At 43.8% G+C, this 20,033-nt stretch overlaps 2 protein-coding genes across 9 annotated transcripts in view; one reads left to right on the forward strand and one right to left on the reverse strand.

Annotated features, from left to right (window-relative positions):
• FBXO11 (F-box protein 11) overlaps positions 1-1,357 on the forward strand; it is a 74,880-nt gene extending 73,523 nt beyond the window's left edge. For all 4 annotated transcript variants that reach the window (XM_068940058.1, XM_068940059.1, XM_068940061.1 and 1 more), the window contains exon 23: positions 3-1,357. In XM_068940058.1, coding sequence (XP_068796159.1) covers positions 3-132 — 130 coding nt within the window. In that variant the 3' untranslated portion in view covers positions 133-1,357. The remainder of the gene's footprint in view (positions 1-2) is intronic.
• MSH6 (mutS homolog 6) lies at positions 1,324-18,688 on the reverse strand. Of its 5 annotated transcripts, none has more exons than XM_068940056.1 (10): positions 18,562-18,688; positions 16,385-16,587; positions 13,401-13,588; positions 9,432-11,979; positions 7,716-7,981; positions 6,943-7,060; positions 3,225-3,314; positions 2,422-2,576; positions 2,022-2,221; positions 1,324-1,493 (listed from the first exon to the last, which is right to left on the reverse strand). In XM_068940056.1, exons 2-10 carry the CDS (start codon positions 16,542-16,544, stop codon positions 1,412-1,414), a joined length of 3,807 nt encoding a protein of 1,268 aa, XP_068796157.1. In that variant the 5' UTR covers positions 16,545-16,587; positions 18,562-18,688; the 3' UTR covers positions 1,324-1,411. The 5 variants fall into 5 exon arrangements, with proteins under 5 accessions (XP_068796157.1, XP_068796155.1, XP_068796154.1 ...); XM_068940054.1 differs by lacking the exon at positions 18,562-18,688 and adding an exon at positions 17,722-18,013 and having other exon boundaries at positions 9,432-11,976; XM_068940053.1 differs by lacking the exon at positions 18,562-18,688 and adding an exon at positions 17,722-18,013.
• Between the last annotated feature and the right edge of the window lie 1,345 nt (positions 18,689-20,033).

A 20,033-nucleotide genomic window follows, 5' to 3' on the forward strand; every position in this document is an offset into this window, starting at 1 on the left:
AGGTTTTTCTGTGACTGTGGTGCTGGAACACTGTCTAATCCCTGTACACTTGCTGGAGAGCCTACACATGATACAGATACACTATATGACTCTGCTCCACCTATAGAATCTAATACATTGCAGCACAACTGAATTCCTTTCAGAAAGAAAGTCCTGCCATTCTAATAGCATAACTGTTAAAACTTTTTTTTTGGAGGAAGTTATACTTGCCCATTTCTGCAGAAAGAGACTGTATTAAAGTGGATATGTGAGGTGTTGACACTATGGAGCTCAACCTACCAAAAAAGAAAGTGGCAATATGTTGACTCAGGATAACAGAACTGGGCGTTTTAGCATTACTGTGTAAACAAAGACTTTGAAGGGACAGAAGTGAAGAAAAATAAGCTGCAATTTTGTACAGATACCAACTTCTGAAAGCTGGTGTTTTTACAAGTAGCATTGAAACGCAGTCCAATTTGCAGTAGTACTATTCTGTAGACAAGCAGCATTCTTTGTTGCTGCCTTTATGGACATGGGTACCAATTGCTTTTGTAACATGGTTAAAAAAAAAAAAAATGTGAGCTAGCACTTCTGCATTTCTTTTGATTTTTTAACATTTATTCAGATTGAGAAATATGATTTTAATGCTTTAATCTCATGTAGTTTGTTTCTAATTTCAAGCAAAAAAATCTTATTGTACTTGAATGTGTCCTGTTTTGTTAGCACACCTAGACTTGCTGTAACTGTACTCATGTCCCAGTATGTACGTTCTTTCTATGAAAGAGAAAACACTAATCTTAAATTATATCCAGCAATTTTTCTGGTGTCCTCTGAAGTTAGAATAATCTCCTTCCCTGCCCCAGCAATAGTCTGTACTCAAACCACCCTAACAAAAAAAAAAAAAAAAAAAGCGAGTGTTTTAATGAGACTTCCTAGACTATAATGCACTATAAAACAAAGTACCCATGTAACTAAGTTTTGTGAATGAAATTTTACTATGTTTTAAAGTACACAGTAGAAAGTCTCCTCAAAACAGTCTTGTATTTTACTCTGTTCATAGTTTTTTTTGAACAGTCTGGACATTACTTACATAACCTGCTGGAAATCACAGCAATTTCCTGCTCTAATGAAGCTGAGACAAGTATATATACAGCCCTATACAGTTTCATAGCTTTTTTTCCATTTATGTGTATTGGTGACAGTGGGTAATCAACAGCCTGAAAGTGTATGCATGTACCATAACATCTAGACTTAATATATTGTGGAGTACTCAATAACCATTATGTAGAGGGTAGGTAAGAATTAAAAGGGTTTAATTTCCTAGGAAAGACAATGGAAAAATGGTCATTTTTAAAAAATAAAGTTTATTAGATCATAATCTTGTCTCATACCACCTTTTTGAGAAACCGCCACTACAGAAACATTATTGTTCTTACAGATGACTGAGCATAGTGGTAAGTTTCTGAACAGCATTTGCATCACTTGTTCCATCATCCACCACCAAGCAGAGATACCTATGGAGAAGGAAGAATTCATTTTACCAAACAGGGACACGAAGAGGCCTGCTGTATGCTTCCTGTTACTTACAGAGCTTTAGAAGTATACGTGTCACTTTGTGTGTAGCCTAAAGGCGGCTGCTGTCGGCCTTTAGTGCCAGATGCAGAGGCAGCCCAATTATGCTCCAGTACGGTGACCCCCCAGCATTCTGCAGCAGCAGGCACCAAGGGCTTAAGCATGCCTCCCTTTGCTTTAGCTCAGCTCAAACCCAGTCCAGCACCTACGCAAATTACACTCTGTGCTAGTCTCCAGGGCTAAGGAGAGTGACCCAGGCTTAAAATACAACATTACTCATCCCGCCTGCCATCTCCCTGTCAGTCTGACTTCACTACTTGCCTCTCTGGGAAGGACAGTTGATATTCACAATAGTAGCATTACCCTCCCTCCCCTGTGAGACTTGGCTCCTCAACCAAAAGCCCCTGCCCGGATTTTAAAATGGCTGCATACTAAACTGCCTATAATTAAAAGGAAAACCAAAGCCTTACCTGAATATTCTCAGTGAAATTGTCATTTTTTCAAACTCTTTTGCTTTTCTGTGCCCCTTCTGAACAACCTCCTCTGGAATACCAGCAAGTCTTGCTGCATTGAAGCCATAGCTTTTTGGGCATACACCTTCAATGAATTTGTACAGGAATGTAATAGTTTCCTGGCTTGGATCTTCACACTCATTTTCAACCATACATGCCTAGAAAGAGCAAGTGAGCACAAGGAAGTGAAGGTTAGACTACGGAACCTGTGAAACCTCACACCTTTTCTCAGGCCATCTTGATGACAATAGGCAGAAGATGGGAGAAAACATGTACAGCATGAGCTCTGTGAGCTATCGGGGGTGGGGGGGAACAATACTTAGGTGATCTGAATTCATGCATTGCAGCTTATACGTACCATGTGACCGAGCCTCACAGCAGCACTGTGTGAATAATCCTCTACTAGTGAATGGTAATGTGTGGAAAACAAAGTTCGACACTTGATTTTCTCTGCAAGTTCTTTAACAACAGCACTTGCTATAGCTGTTCCATCAAAAGTAGCTGTGCCTCTACCTAGAGGAGAAATTGAAAAAGCTGTGGCACACTCAAGAACAGAAGTGGTCCCAAAGTAAAAATCAATCCATCTTTTACTGATGGAAAAGAAACTCTCTTCCAGTGTTAAGATGAATACACACAAGCAAAGATGCTTTTCTAAAGACAACCGCCAAATGCAACTCATTGTTTCTCCTGCATCAATTAATTTTGTTAGTCTTCCACACAGCAAGGGAGAAGGAAAACAGCAATGATGGCTAAGAGCCACCAGCATCTGTGCAAAGTGACTTGAGTATTTGTCCCACAACAATCATGCTCTCTTCCACGCCACGTGAAAGAAACATTTCTGCTCTCTTGAAGCTTGCTGCTAGCTTGGTCAAGGTCTGCTGCAAGTACTCATGCAAAGGACATCACAGGAAAGGTGAGCTAGAACTAGGTTAATAATGACTGCGGGGCGGGGGGAGGGGGGTCTACTGTATTAGTTCTTGGGACATCTAAGAAATACATGTTTTTAGAAAGACAATTACATTGCTATCAACCAGTCAGTTAGCATCATTATGCTAAAACCGTTTCTGCGTACTGAGTCATAGGTTAGCCAGTCCTAACAGCCTTACAGCTAGCCTTTAATCTTAGAGTTACTTTGCGTCTACTGCAAAACAGACTAATTACCTAGTTCATCCACAAGAACAAGGGAATGCGCTGTTGCATGCTGGAGGATGCTGGACGTCTCGCTCAGCTCAACAAAGAAGGTACTTTCCCCTTAAAGAAAAAAAATGAATTAGTCAAAATTCTCTGAAAACACAACTAAAACCCTATTTACTCTGCAATGCAGTTGGCATGAAAAAGGTGAGGGAAATCTATTTGCCAGAAAAGGCAAAGTCTGGTTCTCAAGAAATACAGACACAAGTACAGTTAAGTAACTAAAAGTAGACAAAGACAGCAGCCTAAAAGCTAATAGCACAGGTTAGAGGTACCAGCTGGAAAAAAAGGAACAAGATGGAGGAGACCCCCCCCCCCCCCCCCCCCCACACACAAACACTTTTGCCCCTTTGTGGTATTGCATGCCAGCCAAAGGTGCACATGACTCTTCTACATGGAAAAAAAGCAAGCAGAAACCCTTGAAATGACTAAGAAACTAGACTTACTGGTTTGGTTTTTGATGTCACCAATTCAGTGACTTGTTCAAATAGGTAATGGCTACGGTCATAAACGTGCATACCCTTCTGGAGTGACATCTTTACAAAAGTGATACCAGTGCCACAAACTCAACAACTGACAGAAGTTCCAGCCAGCCAGACAACACTTAACGCTAGGCCTGAAATCGTTTTAGCAGACTAGAAGCAGAAGTAGGCACAGAAACATTCAGACCCTTGCACACTATAAATCCAAGGGTATGAAGTCCAGATTTACAAATTCTTTGTAAGTTTTTAATTAAAATAATCACATGCAACAGCATGGTAAAGATGACAAGCTTTTACTGCCAGCACACGTTCAGTTAAGAGTCTAAATATAACCCATACTGCTGTGCTCCAACATAGACTTCTCACATGCATTATTAAATAGTGTCTAGCAAACCTGATTTTCCGTATTTGCAAAAGAAAGAGCAAAATCCACTGATTTACTTAACAAAAGTTCAGGGGTTTGGTACATTTTTAAACATGTGTTTTGTGGAGGAGGGGAAATAATCCTTCATTTATTCACTTTAGAAATAAAATCCTAGAATCACACAGGCAATTTTAAAGTTATATGAAGTACCTTTTAAGTAACAGACGTCCTATTGACATCCATTATTACATGACTGCCACAAAACAACTCTCATCATTTGTGCTTTCATTTCTACTTAGACTGTGGAAACTGGTGTGTCAAAACCAAGACTTCAAAGCTAGCTTTCTCATGCAGTCTTTATTTTACTTCATGGGGGGAAATATTCAGATGCTTCTACACGTATATGGAAGACAGAAGAAGAGAGCTCATAGTTGATGGAAGAAAATGTAAAATGCTACGTTTTGCTAGACTACATCTCTCTATTATTGAAATTAAAGAAAATGGAAAATAGCTGGGCAAAAAAGCCTTAATAAATTCTCCAGCATTCATTTTGCATCGAAAATGAAACGCATTCATTTTGGGGGAGCACAAAATTTTGCTTCTCGCTTTTTTTTTTTTTTTTTTTTTTTAAATTAAGAGCTGCAACAGAATATGATTGAAGAACATTTGCTCAACCCCCAAGAAATACAAACTATACAGTCATGGACTTGCAGCATTTAATCTTCAAATGTTGAGGCTTTTTAGCCCCGCTACCCACCAATTCTGAATAGCAGCTTACACAGAAAGAAATTCAGTAATTTACTGTCTATTAACTACATGCTTTCTGTAGACCAGACTTGGAAAGAGGCAGTATTTCTGTTTAAATGAAAAAAGTCTTAGGTTGGATGAATCCCTCTTTCCCAGCTGGTTTTATTTTGTATTCGTTCACTGCTAAGTTCCACTTAATTCCTCAGATAGATAGATAGATTGTCGTTTGATTCTAAAAGAGTAGCAGACAAAGTTGTATTACTGAAAGCACTAAGAATTCTTTAGACATATCCCCAAAAAGGCTTTGGGATCAACCAAGGATATAAAACACAAACTTGCCACAGTACAGAAGTGAAGAAATAAAGCAGTGGAGCCCAGCAAGACCCAGCAGAGCTAGAACTCCCTACTGTCACAGCACACAGGAAAACGTTCTTCCTAAAATGGTGTGAATTTTAAGTTGAAGTGGCCCGCCCCTCTTCTCAAAAAGGGGTCCGGGCGGGCTTCTTTTGTCTAGCTCTATTATTTGTATTTCCTTCCTCTAATCCCCAGAAAATTCTGATAAACATTTTCTCATGGAGAGAGGAACGAACACATTTTCCTCTTCGCAGCAGACCTTAGAATCCGCTGGAATCAATGTGGCTCTCAACACCTTTGCTGCCACTTGTAACCCGTGTGGATTCTGTGTCCTGCGCAGGCAACCCCTTAGAGAACTCCCATTTGACCGATTCCTACTAGATGCAGAATACAGATTAAAAGTTCATCAGTAGGAACTACAGTAAAGCGTTAAGAAGTATGGGATCTTCTGCCAGAGAAGAAATATGCCATGTTCCGCCCTTCTCTCTGTGAAGGGCATCACCCATCCAGGATCTTTGCGAGACTGACACAAAACGTACTTGAGTTCCTATTGCACCAAGTCCACCATTCAATAACTCCCTATGAGTTCAGAACTTGACTTAAAGTCAGTTCAAGAAAAGCAAATGCATCTCCACGTAACAAGTGGATAGTCCAGAGTGAACGTTTAATGGAGCAGGTTTTGAGAAGTATCTGCATCAGCTCCACTGGAAGGCTAGATCATTTTCCACTTCTTCCTGGTAGCCTACTGACTCCACAGATATTCTAACAGTATCTATCTCAATGATTAGTCATTTAAAGATGAAAACATCTCATAGAGGAAGGAAAGCAAACTCCTATTGGGATAGGCAGCCACCCACCATTTTCTACTGAAAAGCATTTCTTTCCAAATTCCGTACGTGTAACAACTTCAATACGCTAACTCCTTTCACGTTCACTGACCCACGTTGTTCCATACAAAGATCGCAGATAATTTGTGCCCTCCTTAAATGAGTTATGATACTACTTTCATTACCATAAAAATACTCACTTCTTCTAGCCCCACGGCATACTGCATGCCACCAGAGGCAGCCTTTCCCATTCCAGTTGTTGTATCACCTTCCACTTTTATCATCCTCTCTGTGGAAGGAATGAAACGTTCCGAGAAGTGACAGCCACTTCTTCCCAGAGAGAAGCCCGCCTTTCTTTTCCATCATCTGAACAAACTGGACTTCACACATAAGGCAGGCATTCTGATTGAAACAAAGGGCATTAAGGCCTTGACAGGAAGTAGAGAAGCCTCTCCTCTCAAACAGACACCTGAGCATCACTTTTCTATTCCAGAACATTTAAAAATAGATGTCTGTGTAAGTAGAACAGTAATCAGCTGTACGACATCTAAGAAGAGACTGCTCAGATTCGTATCCCGTTGTTAAGGTAGGCTTTAACATTAAGGTCACAAAAAACTGATCCTATATGTCTGTAAAAATTAATGGAGGACAAGCATATTCAACAGAGGAGCCCAACTACAGTCCTGCTTCTGCTCTACAACTCACAACCCTCAATTCTCCAGTAGGGGCCAGAGGAAGAATTAGTTGCCCAGCTCTCAATAAAAATACAAGACCATCCCTTTACAATTTGCCGCTCAAAGCACAAAGGAAGCATCCAGAAAGTACAGAGAGAAGGAACTCACTCACTTGGTTGTTAAAAAAAAAAAAAAAAAAAAAAAAAAAGCACTTCACACGGTTGGATTTCAGAAACTCACCTGACATAATTCTGTCTGAAGCACCTAGTCTTGTAAATACTCTGTCGATAGGTGTAAGCCTGCAGACTTCAGCAGGTACATAACATCCCAATTGAGCCATTATAACCAAGAGACCAGCCTGAAAAACACACATTATAAGATTTAAATTTTTATTATGTGCTTGGAGTTTCAGTTCCACACAGAGAACACAAGGGAATTAAAACTAGATCTCCCCTAAATAAAGGCTAGATTACATAGAACTTCCTACTGTTTTAACAGCTCCAAGCTACAGCCTCATGAGCTCAGGTAGGATTAAACTACTCTGAAGCCTTTCAAAATACAAGTTATCACAGCAAGTAGTGTTTTATAAAGCAATGTTCTCCATGTAGCCCCTAACCTCTTCTTTTCATCTTGTTCAACCTGCAGAAGCATCTTTTGCAAGCTGAGCCCAAATCACAGATAAGACCACTCAAGAGAGATAAAAGCTACTCTATCACTTTTTCTAACCATCTCTCATAAAAGTAATAAAAACTTATTCCTCGCTAAATTAGGTACAAATAGAAAATCTACTATGTAAACATATAGGGCATTTTCTACCAGATCGTACTTTTTCTTTACGGTGTAATTGCCATACTGTTGATGCATAACCTGAAGGCCACCGTTAGGTTCTCCTTCAGAGTTTTTTAAAAAAAAAAAAAAAAAAAAAAAAAAAAAGAGAGTTCAGTCATTTAATTCCTTATGTGATGTACTCAGTTACTCTACGAGTATGCCATCTTATGTAGATAGTCAATCACCTGTCTCATGAGTGTAGATTTGCCACCCATGTTTGGGCCAGTTACTAACACACAGGAAGCTTCACTACTGCTATCTTCATCTTTGCAGCCTACCATGATGTCATTAGGAATAAAATCGTCTCCAAAAAAAGTTTTTGTAATACATGGATGGCGTGAACTTTTAAGTTCCAGGAATGGAGGAGTACTATCAATAGGCTGTAGAATTACAGGTCGGCACAGTGGTCCATCACCATCTTGACTGTAGTTAGCAAGGGACATCAAGACATCTATAAGATTAAAGGAAATTCAGTTAAGTCATGCTTTACTTTTCTTTGATCATTCACTGGTCTGCATTTACTCATTGACAGCACTGTTGGGAACACAATTTTTCATTTTGCTGTGAAGTGCAATACCCTAGAAGTACTCCAGAAAGCACAAGTAAGAGCTGAAGACATTCACACCTTCTTTCCTCACTTCTTCAAGGATTTCTACTGATGTCAAATTAAAAATAATCCCCTCTGGTTTTTAGTTTAGACGTCTTCAACATCTGCACCCTTTCAGTTAGAAAGCTCCTATTCACTTTCATACATGCTATTCTTTCCTGTGTTGGTTTTTGATTTGGTAACTAAGCAATGAGGAAGCCTGCTTCCATCACAGCGAATTACTTCGTTAAGAACCATAACACTGGTGCAAAGTTACCAGAATAAATTTATCTAAGTAGTAAAAAAACCTCTGTTGTCTTAGCAGAAGGCAGAGACAAAATCCTACTCAATTAGCACAGCTCTGAGGCTCTAAAAACCAGATGCAAGTAGCATGTACCTACAAAAAAAAAAAAAAAAAAAAAACACACATGTAGGCCATTTTAATGACTGTATGCATTGCAGTTACTACAGTTGCGAAACAGGCCTGAAACCTTAATCTCCCTTGACTTTAATTACTTGCCCTGACACTGAGCTACAGCTGCTCTGATTTCTTCCAAACCCGCCCAGCCCACTCAGAGAATTGGCGCCCAGAGTACGCTCGCTGCCTGTATGTCCTCCCGGTTCTGCTACAGTGGTATTCAGAGAGTTCTTTCGTTTTCCCCTGGAGCAAAAGCATCCCAGACTGCCTCATGCTAACAGAAAATTCACAGTACAACAGGAAGAGTGCATCAATTCTGAAAGTATGTAAAGGGTATGCAGCAGACTCTTCCTCCTCAGAAACTTAAGGAAGATTCGGGGAAGTATACCTATTACACCGCCTTCTTCAAGGTAATGAAGGTGACCACCACTATTTCTATTTTTAAAGGCTGCTGAGAAAACAGCCTGCTCAAAGGGAAAGGAGAATGACTAGCTGGTTAGATGCTCGTACCCCCATTTGCCTCACCATCTTCATTTCACGAGAAGCTACTGAGCTACGAACAGGAATCCTAGAGGCAGTGAGAGACCAACCATACTACGCTGAACGGTGAGAAACAGTCGATTGGTCACACGCACAGCCACAAGCACACAACAGGAATGAAGAAAGAGCTTGCAAATGTCACGATGCAGCACTCCATCTGTTCTGCCATTTACTGTCAGAACGGAAACAGGCTATAACTGCTAAATTTCAACAGTAACGCTACCACCCTATCCAGAGGTTTTGAACTACGAATTAAAAGCTGGCCAAGAGCCTTTTCTGCTTGTCCTGAGCCGATTCCACCGTTTACTGTGTACAAGCGTTTTAGCTAGAGGTCAAAGCTAAAAGAAAACCCCTTACCTAACACAGCAATGCATTCTACTGCTCTCTGCCAGTCTTTGCTATTTTTATCGAAGTTGTAAAATAAACGCCTCATACAGTCTTTGAGTGCTGCATCTCTCCGTTCTTCAGCGTTAACCATCGCAGCCAGCATCTTCTCGATCTCCTTGGTCCAGTAACGTTTATATCCTTTCCTGGTTGACTTCAACTCATATTCCTCAGGCAAATTACGGGATATTGCACTTTCTGGGATTTCCATTTGGTATCGATTTTTGCCTGCCCCCCAGTAGAGCATGGATTTGAATCCGAGCAGTTTACGTTGTTTATCCAGGTACTCATGGAGATCTTCCTCGACAGCTTTAATATCCTGTAGTGCTTTATCATAATCAGGGTCAAAGCCCGTCTTTGGAGTAATCACTCCTGTCTTTCGAGCCTGGTTATGATCAAAAGCAGTATCCCACCTTTTAAGTTCCGCGTTTAAGTCTGGAAAGCGGCCCTCTGGATTTTTGGCCTTGCGGGTGACGAGCTGCTTAAGTACTTTAGATTTGAAGCCACTGGCAATTTCTTCCATGGCATCTACAATTTCATTCATTACTTTAAACCCTTCCAGGGCAGACAAAAAATCAGTAATTTTTTTTTTGCTATACTTGATTTCTTCATAAAAGATGGCCCTGCTATCAGGGTGGTTCTGACTTTTGAGCGGTGACCCAATACCGTGAATTTTGCTGAGGAGTCTTTCAAGGTCAGGAAGTTTCTTCAGGTGCTCACTAACTTCAGACATTTTATCAGGCACTGCCAGAAGGTCTTCAACAGCATCTAGGCGATCGCTGATGGATTTAGGATTACAGAGGGGAGCACAGAGCCACTGTTTCAGGAGCCGCTTTCCAAATGGCGTACAACAAGAATCAATCCTTTCCAACAAAGTACCTTCTGTGGTTCCATTAGTTCTGTTCTGCAGGACTTCCAAGTTCATGAGGGTGACTCCATCCAGCACCATTCGCCGGTCAGTTCTGGCAAAGAAACTACCAGAACTTGTCGTTTTTGCAACATCAACATCCACAGGGACATACTCCTCAAAGTTTCCCAATGATAACAGCTCCTGATCAATCAAACATCTTTTGAGATAGAAGATACATCCCCCAAGAGCTGACAGAGCTAATTCACTATTCTCGCCAGGGGTTAGTCCCAGTGAATCACTCTCTGAAGTCATAGATTTAATCACAGAGGGCAGAGAACATCCGTTATCAGAGTTCTGTTTCTCCTTGAAATAATCCTCTTCGAGAAGGACTTTTAGCGTTTTAGATGCATTCCAGAACTGGGAACCAGGGATCAACCCTTCCTGAATGCAAGAAACAAGCGAGCCTCTCAGTATCTTCTGCGTGTCCACAGAAAGGTTGCCTTTCTCAAACAGTACCTGCACAGGAGGGTAATGTGCTACTAGAGTTCTAAACCTCGAACAGTGCCGGTCATCTGAGAACTGGCCTACGTAAAACTTCCCTACCGATGTGTCAACAAAACAAACCCCGTATACACGATGTCCAGAGGAGTTGTCTTTTTCTTTAACGCATAGAAGGTATTTGTTATGGTTCTCAGAGGGATCACAGTCCAGAATACTGTAAGTCTGAGTCCCTTTAGTGATGATTCTACATATTTCTCGGCGTACAACCTTGTCAAATTTTGTTGGGTGAGCCGTTGATTTACAGCGTGCTTCCATCATTTCAGGGGTTTCCGTTTGCTCAACACGGGCTACCTTGTAGCCCTTCTGTACTAGAACATCTGAGAATCTGCCAAATGCAATTTCTGGAAAACCTGAATGGGCCCAAGTACCTTTCATGAATATCAGGCCCAGCTCATTTACAGCAGTGACTGCATCCATATGATACAATTCATAGAACTTCCCAACTTTGTAGAAAATCACAGCATCAAAGTTTTGACTTTTCAACTGCCACCACCTCCGCAATCCTGGCGTACACTTGTTAAGATAGTCCTCAGGCACATAAAGAGTACATGGGTCATAATCAGGATCGTCCTGTCGTCTCCTGCGTGCGTCTTTCCTTTTTCCTTCCTGCAGCCAGTCAAGCTTTTCATGTTCCCAAACTGTAAAGCCACCAGCTCCTCCAGTGCAAGCATTTGCTTGGGATTCAAAATTTTCAGGTGCTGCAAAAGATGTCAGCTTAGACTTGGCTTCTGAAGAAACCACCGCTGCTCTTTTGGGCGTTCCGGAATGTTCATTTCCTAAGCTATTCCTTTTAGCAGGCTTGCTTGCGTCTCCTCTCTTTCGTTTAGAGGGGACTTTAACGGGACTTTCTGCAATGCTCTCTGTGTCCGTCTCTGTGTCCGAAGATTCATTTTCATCCACCCCACTACTAGCTTCCTCACTGCTTGCTGCTTCTTTCACATCAGGCTTGAACTCTACATCAGAGCCATCATGATCACTGTCCGAATCCAACACCCTTCTTCTTTTGGCTCTTATGGCACTTCTCCCTCTACTCGCTACTCGCTTATTGGTCTTCACATCCTCCTCACTATTGCAGTCATCACTGTCACCTGATGCACTTTCACTCACCTGCTGGAAAATAAATCATTTAGCCTATTAAAAAAAAATCCGGCTACAAGGTAAAAAGTAAAATATCACAGTTGCAAATAGAAGTCTGGAAATGCAGCGTAATGCAGTAACGATGATACTTAAAGCAAGAGAGAGGAGAGTCACAGTTGACTCAATTTGTCCTACTTTAGAATTTAGTTTTTCCCCCCCGGGTAGTCAATTGCTATCTGCCAGTGGTGCAACTACCGTTCTTTGTAGTCTTTACTGCATCATTCATAACTTGCACAAGCGACACTGATAAGGAAAACATTCAAGAAGGTCTATGTTTTATGAAATTCAGCGCAAAGGAGAACTATGTTTCCATACGCCAAACCTTTTCCTACTGCCCTTTGCCAGAAAGGTGACTGGGCATGGCAACCTTTCAGCACTAGCACAAAAGGGTTTTTTGAGGTAACTACCTATTCCACCTACAAACAGAACAGCAAAGACCACTAACTGTTAGTTACCCTCAAGAAGATCGTGCATGTCCAGCAGAAAGAAAGGAAGCTGCATTATTAGTATTTTCAACGTGTGGTTTTAAGAACTCCAGTGCCTGTGCTGGGAGAGCGAAGGGATAAAGAAGTGCCAGTGCCCACTGCACTGTTGCCACCAACTTACAATGGCTGGAGTGACAGCTGGCCCTCGTGTCAGGCTGGAGAAAGAACAGGTGGGTTACGCTGACAGAAGAGGTAGAGCAAATTACTATCCCACCAGCAGCTTCATCATACCACTCCCTTACAAAGAAATTTATTCCAATGCATGTGGTGGTACTGAGATAACAATCGAATCATTCACAATACTGATAAAAGATCTCCTTTTAGTTACCCAACAGAAGGAAGAAACAGTCCAAGAATTTGTATGTAGTGCTACTCCACACAGTGATACTAGACTCCAAAATCCAACCTAACGCCTTCAAACGAGCCCTCCAAAAGTTAGGAATGTCCACATTATTAGAAACAAAAACGTCAGAGTGATGCTAGGGGAAACTGGAACATGAACAGGAGATAGAGAAGATAAGAAGAGATGCACCAGGAAAACAAGCGATTAACGAGCAAGAAACTGGGTCAACTGGCTACTGGTAAACGATCCGTTCAGAGGGATAATACGCTTTAGAGAGGTTAAGTAACTTCCCTGAAGCCGTTCTCTATCAAAGAAAAAAACAAGGAGGTACTGGATTTCACCTTTCCTACTAGGAAAGGTGAGACACCAGCCTATTGCCTGACGACACAGAGGTAGTACACAAAAGACCAGAGGATATCTGCTCTTTAGTCAACTCATGCATGCATATAAGCAGTGTTTACTATGCCAGAGATTTGCGGGATAGTCCATGCTTTGCTTCAAGAGACAATTTCTACACGTGTTCTTGCACTACTCCCGAAAATGACAGTAAGAAAGAAAAATGTTACCTCCATTTCCTCCTCCTCCTCCTCCTCCTCCTCCTCCTCCGTGTCTGAAGGTTCACTGCATACCGCAAGCTCAAGTCGCTTAGTTTTATCTTTACTCATTGCATCATCTGCTAGCACCATTGCTCTTTTGATTTCAGGCTTTGTACTATAAAACATACCTCCCTTCAGTGCCTCCCCATCTGATGAACCTGTGAAATTGCAAATAAATAGTCAGAAATTCACCTAGCAGAATCACCAGTTTTTCAGTTAGCGTTCATCCTTTACTTTTAAATAAGTGTATTCAGACTACTAGCATAATTATTTCACATTCCCAATGACCAATCAGTCCAACCACATCAATTTTAAATATGCCGACTCGTCACTCCTTCAACCTGATAAGCTATCCCTAGAGAAAGTCGAGGTAGACGTTTCATCTGTGGGCGTTCAGTACATAAACACTGGAAATGCTCCTATCTCCACAACTCATTAGCACATCTAAACACCTTCTAAGCTAAGCTCCAAACACTTTCTCTAGCTACAGTTATTACTGAAAAGCAATGTTTTATACTGGAAGTACAGCAGACCCGATTGAGATCACATGGCTTTTTTTAACAATGACAGGTAAGTTCAACCATAAAGTCATCTTCACGCACATGGGCATCAGTCATTCACAACACGTACCTCTTGGCTGAAGCTCTGTTGGCCATCCAGCCTGCTCCTATAAGCACCGCAGAGCTTCCAAGACCAATACTACTAGCCTTAGCCTTCAAACATCAGTTGCTCATCAATCATGCAGTCAATTCACCCCGACAAAGCAGGGTACCAAGCAAAGCCTACAGCTGACAACCCCACCACTTCCTCTCTAATATCCCTTCCGTACCACAGTTCCTCCTTCTGCTGCCTGTAAATACAGACAAAAACACAGACAACCAACCTGCAGACTGATTTCTAGAAAGGATCCTCAAAGAAGCTGAGATTCATCCTAATGCTATGCTTGAGAAGTAAATGGTGTAACATATTATATACTCAACTTGGGCAGAAAAAGAAGGGAGAGAGATGAACAAAGATGAGGAAGGATGATTCCTACTGTTCTTACAAGTTTAGCAGTCTGCAAACGAAAAAAGGGATCTGCTTGAACAGACATGCTCTTGTGATTCAATTAATAGGCTGCTATTACCTTAAGCTTCAGCTTTAAGTTAACAGCAGACAAAAGGTAGCTGACTCATAAGCAGGGCCAAATATTTCAGAAATAAGCCAAACAAAATTCCTTCGGGTGCTAGCTTCTTCGAGCTTGCAGTAGCAAACCACAGAATTAAAAGTAGCTGCTTCTACAACGTGAGTGTAAGCCATTAACTAACCAGACCTCCACTTTAGTGTTTTGTAAATATAGCGAGACAACAATCTAAAAATATTTTTTTGCATTTCATACCAACAATTAAATAGTGATAGGAACAAATCTCATCATACAGCTGAAATGCATACCCTGGTGTGCAACAGCTGCACATTGACTTCGCCAGCCTGTACATAACCCTGCATATCTTGCATGCCCAACTGTTAAATTATAGCCCTGTGCTGTCCTGTGAGTATTTTTTCACAGTAAAAAGCAATAAAAGGATACGTGAAACTTTTCCACTTATCCACTCTTAATCCAAAGAGACTCCAACACTTTCACTTTGTATAAAAGCTTTTTTTAAATCTTTTATATAAAAGTAAAGAATGTATTTTAAATACTTTTACTCTGTTTTGCATTAACCACGCATCTTGTAGATAGACCGAGGTTTCTTAAGTATCCCGAACATCTCTTATTTTTCTGTGATTTTCTTTTGGTAAACAGCTCTATTGTCCTTACCTGTATTTGCTCCTGGGTGTAAAATGTAAACTGCTAAAATTATATCTGATTCTTTAAACAAAAAAAACCAAAAAAAATATCAGGAAGGATCTATAGAATCTGTGGACAAACTCACAATAAATTACGCTAGCACTTACGGTACTAACATTGCCATTTTAATTTAAAAGTAATTATTGCCTTAGGGCAGAACGCACCGGTTCACTAAACAAAAAGCATCCCTCCTCCTCCCCCCCCAAAAGGATGACTATGTGATCACATTCGAGGGAATCCCGTTTCTCAAAAGAGAAGAAACTGTTCACATCCAAAATTGTCTTACTCACTTGACAAGCACATCCTACAGCCTACCAAAAATACTGTATTGTACCCAAAAGTAACACGTTTGGCAAACAGAAAGACACACCAATGATTCACAGATTTCAGCAACAGGAGAATTATAAAACAAGGGAAAAAACAGATTACAATTGTTACTAAAGCGAGATTTACTATGCAAAACGTTGTTTCCATTCCTGATTTCATTTTATCTTACGTTAGTTAGACAAGTCATCTCTGCAACAGGGCAAACACCAACTCTGGTCTGTAACTACTAGTACTACCCTAACCTTCTCCAATTATACCCTTTACTAACAAAATTGTGCTCTGGCCCCTCAAAACACGTAACACCACAGTAGAGTTAATTTCAGTTACCTAACCAACATCCTGCACCTAATCTTTTGATTCTGGAAAGACTGCATTTCCCAAATACCTGCTTAAAATCTGGGCTTGACAGTCTTCATATTTTCAGGATTTCAGGGCTAAAACCTGAAATACTGGATTGTCATTTTAGATCTTCTTTACATACATGAGAGGAACCAAAAAAAAAAAAAAAAGAAAAAACACTTTAAAAAAATAAGCCAATTTTAATTTTGCATTCTAATCCAATGAACAACAGCGGGCTCAAGCGTTTTATGTTCCAAGAACTGTATAACCACGAATGCACCTGCAACCTGTAACTTGTTTTCTCCCACTTAAAAAGTATAAAACATGCCTTCTAGCTCAGTGTTAATCCTGGTTTTGGTGCTCATTTGCCGTGGGGAATGCTATACCCTATATTCCGTACCCATGCTTTCACAAGAAGTGGCATTTTTCCCTCTCCAAGTATTTTTTTTAGCTCTCTTACCTTTGTAAGGCCTCAGGTATTTGATACTGACCCAGCCCCTTGTGGGACTGTCATCAAAAAACTGTACATGGATACGAGCGGATTTCCCTTTTCCTCTGACTATTGTTCCTTCGGTTGGGTGGTTGTATATGAGACATGGCCACCAAGGGTAACCTTCCATCTTGGCCCAAACTAAGTCACCAGGTGAAAAATCACAGGAGACGCTGCAAAAACAACACATGTATCATTTAAGTAACGCGTAACGTTTTAATAGCCTCAGCTTGTCAATCTCTTTACGAATTTAACTGCACGCTGCTTCTGAGCAGCTAGCCCACAGAAGGCCTTGAACGCTCTTAAGCGGAGCGACCTGGATTACACAGTCTTTTCACAGAACCATCAAGGCTTCTCTTAAAATTACTTTTCTGATTTGCTCCTCCAAGTTCTGCTGAACCCCTACAACGACAGAGGTTTATATCCCACACGTCACCAAACTCTTACGGGATTTCTTAAGGAGGGGGAGAGAGAGCCCCTCAGTCCAACCAGGTATTTAGCTGAAGGAAGAGAGAGCAGACCGCGTTATCGTCTGTGGTCAGCCCCCGTAACTAAGACAAGCTTTCCCACCGAGCCTGGAACCTACAGGAAACGCTTAAGCGAGACTTTCAAAAAAACCCTTAACCTACCAACCCCCTCCCCACCAAAACAAGAGACTCGAGCACAAACGGTCTCTACTGGAGCAAAGCACATAACGGAGCTTGTGGTTGCTCTCTCCCCTTCTCCCGCAAGCAACCAACTCGGCAGATGCCATAATTTCTTATTTCAAAAAAGGCAAAAACTAAAACCCCCAAGAAGTTACTCCCTCGCTCTGCAACCGGCAGCTTCACCGCGCCCGAGGCACCATCCGCCCCCCCCCCCCCCGCCCCCGGGACGGCGGCGCGGCGCTGCCGCTACCCAACGGCCGCGGCGCCCGCACGCGCGTTTTTCCGGGGATGTCCCAACAAACACCTTGCTCCGATGCGGAAAAATTCCTGCTGGCAGCAACGACAAACACCCCCGCCCGCCCCCCCCCCCCCCGCCGACGGGCTCCTGGCGCCGGCAGAGGCGGCCGGCAGGCGGGACGAGGGCCGCCCCTCTCCCGCAGCAGCTAGCGCCCAGCAGGGAGGGAGCCAGCGGCGGCCGGCACCGCCGCAGGCGCCCCGCCCCGCCACAGCCTCCCCTCCGGCTGCCCCCGGCGACAACGGCCGCCGCCGCCGCCCGCCCTCAACGGCCCGCGCGCGCCGCCCTCCCCTCCCCTCCCCCAACCGGGGCGCGCGCCGCAGCCGCCGCCGCCGCCGCCCCCCCCTTCCCTCCCCGCCGGTTACCCGGGGGCCTCGGCGGCCGCTCGGCGCCCTCCGCCTTCCTCCCCCGCCTCTCTGCGCCGGGCCGCAGGTCTGCCCGATGCGCCGTTGGTCGCCGCGCCGGCGCGGCTCGCGGCGGCCTCGCGCCCATTCTGGTCCGCCGGGGCCCGGCGGCGGGTCCCCGCGGCGGGCGGCGCAGGAGTAGGAGAGGCGGCAGCAGCGGAGGAGGCCGCGGGGGCCTTGGGGAAGAAGCGGAGCAAGGTGCTCTGCCGCGACATGGCCACGGCGGGAAGCGCCGCCCGCCCACCCGCGCGCGCCAAACCCGCCGCCGCGCGCGCCGCCCGCCCCGCCCCCGGGGGCCCGCCCCGCCCCGCCCCGCCCCGCCTGCGCGCCTGCCGCCTCCCCCCGCCGCCCCCGCCCCCCGCACGCGGGTACACCGTCAACGGCCGCTGCCGGGCGGCGCCATGTCCGCCCCGGCGCTGCGTGGCGCCGGCGGGCTGCCCTGCTGGCGCCCCGCCGCCCGCACCCGCTCCGGTACCCGTCTTCCCGCTGCCCCCTAAACCCCGGCTCGGGGCGCTGCCCGGCGTTGCCCCGCCCGCCCCCGCCTGCCCGCCATGTTTGCTCCGCTCCTTCCCGCCGCGGCGCCGACGAGCGGGGCGGGCGGGGGGGCCTCCTGTGAGGCGTTTCTCAAGTTTAGCAGCTCATAGCATTTTTTTTTTAATAATAACTATAGCCCTTCAAACTCTGCTCCTGATTTTACAGTGAAGCTGGGAAAGTGCTGTGTCGCTGTTGAGTGGGGATTTGGGACGAGCTTTGTCCTTCCCGTTAAATAATCCCGAGAGAAAGGGAAGCTGGGAGACCTGCCTTGGAGCGTTTCCTTCCAGGCTTTGCTGTAGAGGGCAAGAGTAGCAGGGAGGTGGGCAAAAGCTGGCGCATGTCCACGCGAGAAGCCCGGGCAGCTGCCAGCTCTACAGCTGCGGTGCTCCTCAGCTGGGTGTACGGGCAGATGCGCAGCAGAGCAAAGAAAGGGCGACTACAGTAACGGGAGTTCCGTTTTTCTCTGCTCTTCTGGCATGTTTTTGCATGTTCACAGAGGAGGCCGTGTCCTTTGAAGCGAATATTTTGATGCACTAGAATACAATCCGTTTCATGGTGCTTTAATGTTGTGCTCCATCTACAATGCTGCAAAGCATACCAAATGAGCAAGAACTTACTTTCATCAGCATAAATTAAGAGAACGATTATCTAACGTCACTAGATGCCTTTTAGCATAGCTTTTTCTTGCATCAAAATCGCCATTTAATACTGCAAGCGAAAACCTCTCCTAAAGTTCAACGCGGCCGTAGCCAGAGAACGTCATAAGCGCAACACACAACCACGAGAGTAAAAGGTTTGAACTGCAAGGTAAGGATTTTACCACAAGAGGTCACAACAAACCTAAACAATGCAAACGTATTTTAAAAGCATATTCTGTCCAAAGGAGTTATTTCAGTTTAATTTTCGGTGCATCATTTCTGCTTAAATTGTCATGTATTGCTTCCACGTATTGCTTTTGATGTGTCGTCAACTACACACATCTCAGAATTGAGTAGAAAGATAACTACGTTTAATTTCCTGAGAATAGTCCAGGGGAATGCAAACTGCATATACTCTAAAGCACTTTTAAGTGGAAAGTGCTGCAGTATAACCCTTTCAGCAGATGCTGCTGTTCCGTCAAAATCACTCACCAGGACTGGTACCTGCAAAACTGTTTGTGAAGCGCACTTTGTAACTTATTTATGGAAAATCGGCTGTATAGACAACCCTATTTAAATTTATGAATCTCTGGAAAACGTACACAGTGATCAGCCATTTAGCAGGTGGAGGCAGGGAGGATAGTTTGAGGCGGGGAAGGAAAGAATGCTGAAAGCAGGCTCAGTCCTTAAAGAAGAGGCCTTCTTTAAGGCAGACTTCTGAAAGCACTGGGAGTGGCTTCCCTGTGGAGTGACCGTTTTCAGTTCGGATGAGGAATGGAGGAGACAGCAAAACACAAAGAGCCGTCTGAGTTGGGTAGTCTCCTGAGCCAACCTAGTATGAGCCCAGCAGAAGTTACTGTGCTATTGGGGTCCTTTTGGGTGGCGTTGGGATATCTGCTTGCAATCTGAATACTAGGGCCGATCTGAATCGGCCCTAGTAGCTTTGCTGGAGAGGAGGCGCATGTTACTGACTTTGTCTGACTGTGACAGTCAAAAGAACAGGCCCACGATCACTGGCGTTCAGGGACTGCATGGTCCAGAAACTTTGACGCTCGGGAAGGCTGGAGTATGCGACTTTGAGAAGAGTAATTTTTAAGTTTG

The sequence above is a fragment of the Struthio camelus genome, chromosome 3 (assembly GCF_040807025.1).
Source record: "Struthio camelus isolate bStrCam1 chromosome 3, bStrCam1.hap1, whole genome shotgun sequence".
Taxonomy (NCBI): Eukaryota; Metazoa; Chordata; class Aves; order Struthioniformes; family Struthionidae; genus Struthio; species Struthio camelus.